The 12,949-nt window shown below is 47.6% G+C and overlaps 1 protein-coding gene across 1 annotated transcript; it reads left to right on the top strand.

Moving 5' to 3' along the window:
- The first annotated feature begins 4,736 nt into the window (after positions 1-4,736).
- On the top strand, positions 4,737-5,669 carry LOC122899061 (olfactory receptor 13A1-like). The gene has a single exon (XM_044236731.1). The coding sequence runs from the start codon at positions 4,737-4,739 to the stop codon at positions 5,667-5,669; it is 933 nt and encodes a 310-aa protein (XP_044092666.1).
- Positions 5,670-12,949: the final 7,280 nt, after the last annotated feature.

The raw sequence follows: 12,949 nt of genomic DNA, 5'->3' as shown, positions 1-12,949 counted from the left end.
CACTAGCCATCAGGGAGATTCTAATTAAAACCACATTGAGATACCACCTTACACCAGTTAAAATGGCCAAAATTAGAAAGACAGTAAACAACATGTGTTGGAGAGGATGTGGAGAAAGGGGAGCCCTCTTACACTGTTGGTGGGAATGCAAGTTGGTTTAGCCACTTTGGAAAACAGTGTGCAGATTCCTTAAAATAATTAAAAATAGAGCTTCCCTATGACCCTTCAATTGCACTACTGGATATTTACCCCAAAGATACAGATGTGGTGAAAAGAAAGGGCCATTTGTACCCCAATGTTCATAGCAGCAATGTCCACAATAGCCAAACTGTGGAAGGACCCTAGATGTCCTTCAACAAATGTTGGATAAAGATGTGATCCATATACACTATGGAGTATGATGCCGCCATCAGAAAGGATGAACACCCAACTTTTGTTAACACCATGGACGGGACTGGAAGAGATGATGCTGAGTGAAATAAGTCAAGCAGAGAGACTCAATTATCGTATGGCTTTACTCACATGTGGAACATAAGGAATAGCATGGAGGACCATGGTGCACAGGAGGGAAATCTGAAGGGAGAGAGATCAAAGAGGGAGATGAACCATGAGAGACAACGAACCCCGGGAAGCAAACTGAGCGAGCATTACCAAAGGGGGGGTGGGGGACGGGGTAGCCGAGTAATGGGCATTAAAGGAGACACGTGCTGTGAAGAGCACTGGGTGTTATACGCAGCTGTGAATCATTGAACACTACATCAAAGACTAATGATGTACTATATGTTGGCTAACTGAGCTGAAAGAAGGAAGGGAGAGAGGGAGAGAGAGAGAGAGAAAGAGTGAGAAAGAGAAAGAAGGAAGAAGGGAGAAAGAAAGGAGGAAGTGAGGAAGGAAGAAGGAAAGGAAGGGAGGACAGGAGGGAGGGAGGGAAGGAGGGAAGGAGGGAGAAACCCTATGGAAATCGTCATATCATAAGTGCTCAGACTGGCTCAGTCGCCCTCATTGGCTGCTGCTGTGTGGCTGTTATTGGCCTGTCCTGCCTATGCCCAGCCATGGCCAAGCCTCCTGCCCCCACACCCACTGGCACACCTGTCCCTGCCAGTGTTGCCCAGAACTCCCGCTGTTCCCCATTCTGCTTCCTGGACAGCCTCGCAGCCTAGTGGCCGGAGGAGTGTGTGGTGCTGTGGTGAGCCTTGTCATCCACAGGCCTGTGACGTAGGCTGATACCTGCCCCCCGCACCTGCTGTCCCATTTGTACACTAAGGGTCAGTGTCGTCACCTCCAAGGAACCCTCTAGTGCTGTGTTTCCGGGAGAAACCAGCGCTCAGAGTGGGCACTGGGGATGCTGGTGTCTGGCAGACACTGCCCGTCACAGCCCCGTCGGAGGAAGTAAGTTTTCTGTCTAACTTGGAGTGGCCGCTCCCGCCAATACCGCTTGCCTTGTCCCTCAGTACAAGTCACTCTGCGCTGAGGCCACCGCCTCAGGCTCCAAGGCCCCCAGGGCTCCTGAATCCCTCTAAGTGACAGAATCTGGAGCTGGATCCCAATGGGTTAACACTTTCACTCATGACATCACACAGCAGAGCCGCCTGTCTGAAAGCAGGTCATGCTGGGCTCTGCCTGCTGTCCTCAGCACAGACCCCACCGACCCCACTTGCCACTGAACGAGGCCCCTGAAGAGCCAGCACAAGGTCACGTGTTTGTTTCTTCTGAGTCAAGCCCGAGGGGACTCCCTAGGCAACTTAAGGGCCATCTGCAATGCTTCCGGGACTCAGAAAGAAGCTTTCATCTGCTCCACAACTGTTTAAGTCATGCTGTGTATTATTCTTGATAACGGATCTCTTGCTGTTATTATTAGATTCATTTCACAAAACAAGTGGAACAAAATGACTGAGGGCATGAAACTTTTTGTTTGCTAGGTCATAAATTATTATTATAGCAATTTTTAATTTTAGGGGTAAGTTTTCATCATTTTCAGTGGCCACAGAGAGAGCAGGACAGGGAAGGAGAGAGGGGCTAGGACTTTGTGGCCAAGGCCCATGTCCCTGCGTTTTGCAGGTCAGAGCAGGTGCGAGTGTGGGGCTGTGCACCATCCTCTCCGGGACACCAGCGGACACCTCCGAACACCTGTCCGGGAGGCCCGGGCAACGTGGCTCCCCTCTGAGGTGGGTGCTGCTCCACTTGTCCCTTCTCCTGACCCCGAGGATGTAAGACAGATCCGAGGCTCGAAGGTTGTTCCCTTTTCCCTCCAGGTGATGCACCTTCTGTGAGGTGATCGTGTCTGGAGTGACCGGATGCCTCCCGGAGCCCAGTGTCCTGACGGGCTCCCATGTCAGCTTGGAGGGGTCCGTGTACCCTGGCTGTGTCCTGGTGTTGTGTGCAGGTCTGTCCGGTTTAAACACAACTGACTTCTGCTTTTTTTTTTTTTAAGATTTTATTCATTTATTTGACAGAGAGAGATCACAAGTAGGCAGAGAGGCAGGCAGAGAGAGGGGGAAGCAGGCTCCCTGCTGAGCAGAGATCCCAGGACCCTGAGATCATGACCTGAGCCTAAAGCAGCGGCTTAACCCACTGAGCCACCCAGGTGCCCTGACTTCTGCTTTTTGAGAGAACATGTTGTTATAATAAATTGCCATGTCATCAAGTTTTTAAACCGACTGGTGACCACGCAGTGTTCGGGCTCAGACTGTGACGGGGAAGGAGAGCACGGTTCTCCTTCGGATGCTTCTGTGCTCCCCCGGCCCTCCTCTGACACTCCGACTGCGACCTCTCTGCTCCTCGCGGGCCCCACATGCTCACAGCACAGCCCAAGCCAAGGGCAGCAGCAGAAGAGCGTGCTCTGCGCAGTGTTCTCTTCTGGACGGGAAAAGACTGGGAGGGTCTGACTTTGGGTCCAGTCACCAGAATGGTGTATTTAATAACACTTCCAGGAGGGCCCCTATTAATACGTGACTGCACAGGACACAAGCAATTGACAGGCTCTTTCAGAAGATGGGGTGGCTTCCCCTGTGCCTGCCTTTCCAGCATGAAGGTCTCTTGGGGTTGTAAAAATGAAGATGCTGGGGACCCAGTCACACGTGCTATTTCAAGCAGAGATATTTTTTCCTTTTTTTAAGATTTTATTTATTTATTTGACAGACAGAGATCACAAGTAGACAGAGAAGCAGGCAGAGAGAGAGAGGGAAGCAGGCTCCCCGCTGAGCAGAGAGCCCGATGCGGGGCTTGATCCCAGGACCCTGAGATCATGACCTGAGCCGAAGGCAGAGGCTTTAACCCACTGAGCCACCCAGGTGCCCCCAGAGATATTTTTCTTAAGTCTGGGTTGCCACTGTGAACTTGGGGCAGGTCTGTACCTTTATAGTACAAAGTCAAAATTAAAACAGTGAAGATACAACCTGTCACTCATTTGTGGTGGGAACCCTTAAAAAGGTGCTTTACTCACAGATGTAAGTGGCAGGCACACAGAGTTGGGCTGTCCCCGGCTCCCGGTGGACTTCCCCTGAGGCTGATCTGGGCTTCCGTTGGAAGATGTCCCCACTCAGTATAACACTGTCATCTGCTCTGTAACCGCTGCACGGCTTTCTCGGAGTCCCTTGCTGGCCATCTGAGAAGGGCCAGTGCGTCTGCAGATACGCGGAGTGTGCTTGCGGCCGGGTGCGGTCCTGACCACAGGACCACGGTGACTCTGTCTGCTGTGTGACTGTGTGCCTGCCTTCTCAATGAGCCTGACATATCCCCTTGTCATTTACAGGTTCATCCTTGAACTGTTACCCTGTGTCTGTTTTCATACAAGAAACATGACAGAAATACAAAATACACCAGCAATCGTGCTAATCCCTGTTGTGTCAGCACAAAACCAGCCGGAATAAGGGCTATGGACAAGGTCACCCCTACAGAAGCAGCTGGGAGTTGCCATCAGGCTCTTTGATGCCTGCCCTGGACTGGATGCCCCCTTCCCAGGACGGGGAAGTCACGGGGACAGAATCAGTGACACTGCCCTCGGGGAAACCCTCCATTCTGCTCTCTTCTGGTGGGGCTGCCCTGGACCCTCAACCTGTAAGATCCTCCCTGCTTCCAAGAAGGCCTGTATCATCTCTGACCTTCCCAGTCTGGTCCCGACTGTACCTCCCAGCCTGCACCTCATGTTCAACCCCCCCGGTGACTTAGGTCTCCCACCGGCCCTGCCTCCTGCCCCCATCATCCTCTGTCCCCCCAAGCAGAGCCCAGGCTCCATGTCAGGTGTGACGTCCTCTGATGTCCCCTGCCTCATGTCTGGGGCAGCTCGTCAAGGAATGTGAAGGGACCCGGGGGGACTGGACAGAGGAAGGGGCGGAGGGTGGAAGAGGGGGGTAATGCCTGGTACCTCCGGGCCAGGACAGGACATGGAGATACTTTCAGGCCGACCGTGCGCACTGGGCATCATCTCCTGAAGGGCTCTCACAGGGACATGGCATGGTCGGGGGACCACTGTGGGAGGCCGTCATGCCACGGTGGGATGTTTGTGGACAGGGTCCCGGGTGCAGTGGTCGCAGGAGGGATCAAGGCGAGCACACCCGCCCATTTTCCTGACAGGAGTTTGTTAGCCGGAGATGTCTGAGTCTAATGAAATACGCAAGTATTAAATTCTGGGAGAGTCTGGTGTAGTCACTTATTCCACACTAGACCACTAATTCCACACACTTTTTTCCAGCCCAGCTGCCGAACAGGAAAGAGCTTGCACAGACGGGTCAAAGGCCATGCGGAATCAGACGCGGGTGATGGAATTCATCCTGCAGGGCTTCTCGGAAGGGCCACAGCTCCATGTTCTGTACTTCATCCTCTTCCTCTGCCTCTACGCCACGGCCCTCTGTGGCAACTCCCTCATAATTGTTGCCATCGCCTTCAGCTCCAGGCTCCACACGCCCATGTACTTCTTCCTGGTCAACCTGTCTGTGCTGGACATCATCTGTGCATGCACCGTGGTGCCCAAGCTGCTCGCGATCTTGGTGGCAGAGAAGAGAAGCATCTCCTACAGAGGCTGCATGGCCCAGATGTACTTCCTGTCGTGGTCAGTGGCCGGGGAGGTGCTGCTCTTCACCGCTATGGCCTATGACCGTTACGTGGCCATCTGCCAGCCACTGCACTATAGCTCCATGATGGGCCCCAGGGTGTGCGCCATGCTGGCTGGAGCCGTGTGGGGCATCAGCGTGCTAGGAGCTGGCGTCAATGCCTGCCTGATGTTGCGGCTGAACTTCTGTGGCCCCAACGTGATTGATCACTTCTTCTGTGAGATCCCCCCTCTGCTGTTACTCTCCTGCTCCTCCACATATGTGAATAACATCATGGCAGTCATGGCTGACATCTTCTTTGCCATGCTGAACTTCCTGCTCACCATGGTGTCCTATGGCTTCATCATCGTCACCATCCTGAAGATGCGCACAGCCGAGGGGAAGCAGCGAGCCTTCTCTACCTGCTCCTCCCACCTCACCGTGGTCACCTTGTACTACTCCACCATCATCTACACCTACCTGAGCCCCGGCTCCAGCTACTCCCCCGGGATGGGCAAGGTGATGGCAGTACTCTATTCCACGGTGAGCCCCACCTTGAACCCTCTCATCTACAGCCTGAAGAACAAGGATGTCAAGGCAGCCCTCAGGAAAGTCCTGATACTCGTGGTCAAAAACCTGTAAATGGGTTAGAATGGCCAAAATTAACAGAACAGGAAACAACATGTGTTGGAGAGGATGTGGAGAAAGGGGAACCCTCTTACACTGTTGGTGGGAATGCAAGTTGCTACAGCCTCTTTGGAGAACAATGTGGAGATTCCTCAAGAAATTAAAATAGAGCTTCCCTATGACCCTGCAATTGCACTACTGGGTATTTACCCCAAAGATACAGATGTCGTGAAAAGAAGGGCCATCCGTACCCCAATGTTTATAGCAGCAATGGCCACGGTCGCCAAACTATGGAAAGAACCAAGATGCCCTTCAATGGATGAATGGATAAGGAAGATGTGGTCCATATACACTATGGAGTATTATGCCTCCATCAGAAAGGACGAATATCCAACTTTTGTAGCAACATGGACGGGACTGGAAGAGATGATGCTGAGTGAAATAAGTCAAGCAGAGAGAGTCAATTATCATATGGTTTCACTCATTTGTGGAGCATAACAAATAGCATGGAGGACAAGGGGTGTTAGAGAGGAGAAGGGAGTTGGGGTAAATTGGAAGGGGAGGTGAACCATGAGAGACTATGGACTCTGAAAAACAATCTGAGGGGTTTGAAGTGGTGGGGGGGTGGGAGGTCGGGGTACCAGGTGGTGGGTATTATAGAGGGCACGGCTTGCATGGAGCACTGGGTGTGGTGAAAAAATAATGAATACTGTTTTTCTGAAAATAAATAAATTGGAGGAAAAAAAACCTGTAAATCGGCAGTCTCTAAAGTTGTGTTCTTTGTTGCTCTCTGACCACTGACCCTCATGAGATGTATCCCACCGTTATAAATACCCTCTTTCTATGTGACTCAAAACACAGCTTTATTGAGAAAATATTCCTGTATGAGTTCTCCCTAACATCACAGTGACTTGTGGCTTTTGCCCACCTGTCACTGAAAGTTTGGAGTTCCTGGAATATAACACACGGTAAGGTACAATGGATGTGTTGGTTACTTCTCAGACCCCTGGACCACACACCAAACCAGAGTCTCTATCTTTGTCTTGCTGACTTTCATGAGGTGGGAGCCAGCTCAACTCCATCATAAATGCCCCTGCAAGCAAACAAACAAAATGCCCCTGAAAATCTACCCGAAGCTCTGCTCAGGCCACATGGGTCTCAGCTCCAGATTGCGGAGAAGGAGTCTCCTGCCATGGTGGATCTCGTGTGTCGATCTGACTGCGCTGTGGGACACACAGACAGCCGGTCGGACATTATTTCTGGGTGTGTCTGGGAGAGATTAGCATCTGAATGGACAAACTGGATAAAGAAGGTCATAGATCTTCCTCACCAATGGGGGTGGGCATCACGAGTGCACTGAGGGCCAGATGGAACAAAAAAGGGAAGGAAGGGTATGTTTGCTTCCTTGGCTATGAGACTCTGAAGAGTACTACAAACTGTCCCCGGTTTGTAAGTCTGGTCTTGGACTGGATGACTCCATCAGGTCTTGTGGTTCTACAGTTTGCAAACGGCTGGTAGTGGGGCATCTTGTCTTCCATAAATGCATCAGTCACTCCCCAATAATAAACCTCCAAATCTATGTATATATGAACATAAGTAGATACATACATATATGCACACCATATTGTACCATATCGTGCATGTAATTACATGTGCATATGTGTGTATCTGTGCATGTTATCTATGTGTGTGTGTGTGTGTGAATAGATATAGATACAGATCACCACAAGTCCAAAAGTACGTGTACCTCCTATTGGTGGTTTCTCTGGAGAGCACTGACTACACCCTCTCCCGTCCCGTGCAATGACTGCCTTGGAATCCCCGGCCCAGGGACGCGACAGATACCTCATGAGCCACAGAAACACCCCCTTTGAGTCTCGTGTGCACATTGCTCCTTCCACGTGGGACACTATTTACTGCTTAACACATGCTCTTTTCACACCCCTGCTGCACATTCAATCCTGAGTAGTTTTTCCCTAGCCAGCCTGAGTTCGGTCTCTCCACTATCTGCTCTCCTAGTGCTTTCTTATTTCCCTCACAGCTAATCATTCAATCGATTACGTAATTAATATCTGTCGCACTGGGTTTCATTAAGAAAGGGGCTCTGAATTTTGCACACCACTGCATCCTCACAAAACGCGGGACCTGGAGCACAAGAGGTGGTAAATAAATGACAAATGATGCACAGCACCTCTGACTTGTCACATCTGTCAAAGACGAAGACGCACAAACCCCACTATGGGACGTCTCCCTGCCGGCTGCTCCTGCCTACAGACACAGGACACGGGGCTCACCGTTGTCCCTTCCGTCACTTCGTGCGGTAGCAAAAAGCGGAAACTGCCTAAGTGCCCATCAGTGAGAACATGAGTAAGCGAGCCGTGGATTTACCACACCTGGGTTATCATCTCGAATCCATCCATTTAATGTTAAATACATCACACATGGAATTTCCTGTTGGGTGTTTTATCCATGGGGACAATATAATAAAAGCATAATGTAAGGAAGAAAAACAAGTTGGAAATGAATATATGTAGGTGGCAAACATTGCCATATTTATAAAAATACTGAAATAATGGGGCACCTGGGTGTCAGTCAGTTAAGCATCTGCCTTGGCTCAGGTCGTGGTCTCAGGGTCCTGGGGTCGAGTCCTGCATCAAGCTCCCTGCTCAGCTGGGAGTCTGTTTCTCCCTCTCCCTCTGCCAGCCACTCCCCCTGCTTGTGTGCTCACTTTTGCCCTCCCTCTCTCACACTTGCTCTCTCTTAAGTAAACAAATACAAAAATCACTGAAGGGTGCCTGAGTGGCTCAGTCAATTAAGCGTCTCCCTTCAGCTCAGGTTATGATCCCAGGGTTCTAGCTCTCTCTCTCTCTCTCTGATAAATAAATAAATAAATAAATAAATAAATAAATAAGATGTTTTTTAAAAACTAATGAATCATTAAAAACTAATGAGATTATACTGAGTGAAATAAGTCAAGCAGAGAGAGTCAATTATCATATGGTTTCACTTATTTGTGGAGCATAACAAATAGCATGGAGGACAAGGGGCGTTAGAGAGGAGTAGGGAATTTGGGTAAATTGAAAGGGGAGGTGAACCATGAGAGACTATGGACTCTGAAAAACAGTCTGAGGGGTTTGAAGTGGCGGGGGGGTGGGAGGTTTGGGTACCAGGTGGTGGGTATTATAGAGGGCACGGCTTGCATGGAGCACTGGGTGTGGTGAAAAAATAATGAATACTGTTTTTCTGAAAATAAATAAATTGGGGAAAAGAACTAATGAATCAGAATTTTCATTTTAACAGGTTCCCTGGGGGGTGCTTCATAAGCTGAGGTATGAGTACACCTGACCAGGATAAAATCAAGACTTTCCTGTCTCCCACTATGTGCCCATCATGGGATCTGGTATTCTTCCTCAACACAGAGAAAGCTACAGGAACCCCTCAATGAAATTCCTCTGTTTAGCAGACAATTCTAATTCATATCCTGTTTGTTTAAAGAAAAGTTGTCATAGCAGCAATGGCCACAATCACCAAACTGTAGAAAGAGCCAAGATGCCCTTCAATTGACGAATGGATAAAGAAGATGTGGTCCATATACACTATGGAATATTCCTCAGCCATCAGAAAGGATGAATACCCAACTTTTGTATCAATGTGGATGGGACTGGAGATTATGCTGAGTAAAATAAGTCAAGAAGAGAGAGCCACTTGCTTGTGGAGATTAAGGAATAGTGGAGGACATTAGGAATAAGAAAGGAAAATTGAATTGGGGGAAATCGGAGAGGAAGATGAACCATGAGAGACTGTGGGCTCTGAAGAAAAAATTGAGGGTTTTGGAAGGGAGGGGTGGGGGGTTGGGTGAGCCTGGTGGTGGGTATTAAGGAGGAAATGGATTGCATGGAGCCCTGGGTGTGGAGCATAAACAATGAATCTTGGAACACTGAAAAAATAAGATAAAATAAAAAGATGTCAATATCACTGATCAGAATGGCTAAAATTAACAGCACAAAAAAAAATTAACAACACAAGAAACAACAGGTGTTGGCGAGGACGGGAAGAAAGGGGAACTTTCTTACACTGCTGCTGGGAATGCAAGCTGGTGCAGCCACTCTGGAAAACAGTGTGGAGATTCCTCAGGAAGTTAAAAATAGAGCTACCCTATGACCCAGCAATAGCGTTACTGGGTATTTATCCAAAAGATACAAGCATAGTGATCTGAAGAGACAACGGCACCCCAATGTTTATAGCAGCAATGTCCCTGGTAGTCAAACTCTGGAAAGAGCCCATTTGTCCATCGACAGGTGAATGGATAAAGAAGATGTGATAGATATAAAATGGGATATTACTCAGCCACCCAAAAGAATGAAATCTTGCCAACAACATGGATGGAACTAGAGGGTGTTGTGTTGAGCAAAGTAAGTCAGTCAGAGAAAGACAGTTATCATATGAGCTCACTCATATGTGGAGTTTAGGGACAAAACAGAAGATCATAGGAGAAGGGAGGGAAAATAAAATAAGATAAAAACAGAGAGGGATCCTTTACCTCTTTAGTTAGGTTTATTCCAAGGTATCTTATGGTTCTTGGTGCTATAGTAAATGGAATCGATTCTCTAATTTCCCTTTCTGTATTTTCATTGTTAGTGTATAAGAAAGCCACTGATTTCTGCACATTGACTTTGTATCCTGCCACGTTGCTGAATTGCTGTATGAGTTCTAGTAGTTTGGGGGTGGAGTCTTTTGGGTTTTCCATATAAAGAATCATGTCATCTGCGAAGAGAGAGAGTTTGACTTCTTCATTACCAATTTGGATACCTTTTATTTCTCTCTGTTGTCTGATTGCTGTTGCTAGGACTTCTAATACTATGTTGAACAAGAGTGGTGAAAGTGGGCATCCTTGTCTTGTTCCTGATCTCAATGGGAAGGCTGCAAGCTTTTCCCCATTGAGGATGATATTTGCTGTGGGTCTTTCATAGATAGATTTGATGAGGTTCAGGAATGTTCCCTCTATCCCTATACTTTGAAGCGTTTTAATCAGGAACGGATGTTGGATTTTGTCAAATGCTTTTTCTGCATCAATTGAGAGCACCATGTGGTTCTTCTCTCTTCTCATATTAATTTGTTGTATCACATTGATTGATTGATTTGCGAATGTTGAACCATCCTTGTAGCCCAGGGATGAATCCCACCTGATCATGGTGGATAATCTTTTTAATGTGCTGTTGGATCCTGTTGGCTAGGATCTTGTTGAGAATCTTAGCATCCATATTCATCAGTGATATTGGTCTGAAATTCTCCTTTTTGGTAGGGTCCTTGCCTGGTTTGGGGATCAGGGTAATGCTGGCTTCATAGAAAGAGTCTGGAAGTTTTCCTTCTGCTTCAATTTTTTGAAACAGCTTCAGGAGAATAGGTGTTATTTCTTCTTTGAAGGTTTGGTAGAATTCCCCAGGGAATCCGTCAGGTCCTGGGCTCTTGTTTTTTGGGAGGTTTTTGATCACTGATTCAATCTCGTTATTAGATATCGGAGAAAGGGGAACCCTCTTACACTGTTGGTGGGAATGCAAGTTGGTGCAGCCTCTTTGGAGAACAGTGTGGAGATTTCTCAAGAAATTAAAAATTGAGCTTCCCTACGACCCTGCAATTGCACTCCTGGGTATTTACCCCAAAGATACAGATGTCGTGAAAAGAAGGGCCATCTGTACCCCAATGTTTATAGCAGCAATGGCCACAGTCGCCAAACTATGGAAAGAACCAAGATGCCCTTCAACGGATGAATGGATAAGGAAGATGTGGTCCATATACACTATGGAGTATTATGCCTCCATCAGAAAGGATGAATACCCAACTTTTGTAGCAACATGGACGGGACTGGAAGAGATGATGCTGAGTGAAATAAGTCAAGCAGAGAGAGTCAATTATCATATGGTTTCACTTATTTGTGGAGTATAACCAATAGCATGGAGGATAAGGGGCGTTAGAGAGGAGTAGGGAATTTGGGTAAATTGGAAGGGGAGGTGAACCATGAGAGACTATGGACTCTGAAAAACAGTCTGAGGGGTTTGTAGTGGCGGGGGGGTGGGAGGTTGGGGTACCAGGTGGTGGGTATTATAGAGGGCACGGCTTGCATGGAGCACTGGGTGTGGTGAAAAAATAATGAATACTGTTTTTCTGAAAATAAATAAATTGGGAAAAAAAACTTAATAAAAAAAAATATGGGTAGTTTAGCCAGCTGGGCTGTGCTGTAGTCCCCCCGAACACGCCGGTGGTCTGTAGGCCATGGGTCACCTCTCTATGGCATGGCTCAGCCACAGGCAGTTCCCAGGGGCTCCATGGAACAGACACCACACAGCACACGGGTCCCCCCGTGACCAGGTCCTGGATACACCATTGGCTGTGAGAAGCACCATAGGCTGCTTCGAAGGGTGACGCTGACCTTGAGTGCTGAGAACAGTATCGTAGGGAAAAGAGTTCTTCTAAATCCTCTCAAAATAGTAACCACGTGAATGTTTCCAACCAGCCAGCCAGCATCTGAGTTTCTGTCATTCTCATCTTGCCTGGCTCCAGGAGACAAATGAACTGACCACAGGATGTTACTTGGCACTAGCCGCTGGCGACTCAGCACATCAAAAATGGCTTCAGTTGATCCCTCTGGGCACTTTAGCCACTTAGAATTCATCTCCCAATTTTGCAAGCACTTAGTCGTATTTCTAAATTGTAACTGATTTTACCACATAAAGCTGTGAAGATCCCTAATTTAGCACATCACCTCAGTGGGTTAGGACAATCAAGCAAAAAATCTGATTATAATTAACCTTGAATAATTTTCCCACTTCTTCTATAAAAGAGTAGATATGTATTTATCATCACTGCAAAATGTTACATGAAGACACTAGAAACAGTTCCAACAGATTCTTGGTCTTCCCTGGATCTGCCCTCCCCCTTGCACACACACCCTATTTCTATCCCCAGAGTAGTCCCTGTTAACTTTTTCTTTTATGTTCTACCAGAAAATTTTTGTTGTGCATTGCTAAACAAATAGTGGATAGCTATTTATCATAGCATTTATAGATTTTTATAATTTTTATCTTTTATAAAGTGATTTTATTTAACCAGGTATTTATTGGCCACAGCAACTTTCAAGACACATCTCCAAAGGCAATGGGAACAAAAGAAAAAATGAAATTTGGGAGCTTCATCAAGATCAAAATCTTTTGCACAGCAAAGGAAACAGCTAACAAAACAAAGAGGCAACCTACAGAATGGGAGAAGATATTCACAAATGACACTATAGACAAAGGGCT

This window comes from Neovison vison, chromosome 2 (genome assembly GCF_020171115.1).
Source record: "Neovison vison isolate M4711 chromosome 2, ASM_NN_V1, whole genome shotgun sequence".
NCBI classification, from domain to species: Eukaryota; Metazoa; Chordata; class Mammalia; order Carnivora; family Mustelidae; genus Neogale; species Neogale vison.
The sequence above is the reverse complement of the archived record's forward strand: the minus strand, read 5'-3'. Positions and strand labels throughout refer to the sequence as shown.

What these genes read in the sequence shown, in the direction of transcription:
- LOC122899061 (XM_044236731.1), top strand. Translation starts at nt 4,737, where the DNA reads ATGCGGAATCAGACGCGGGTGATGGAATTCATCCTGCAGGGCTTCTCG.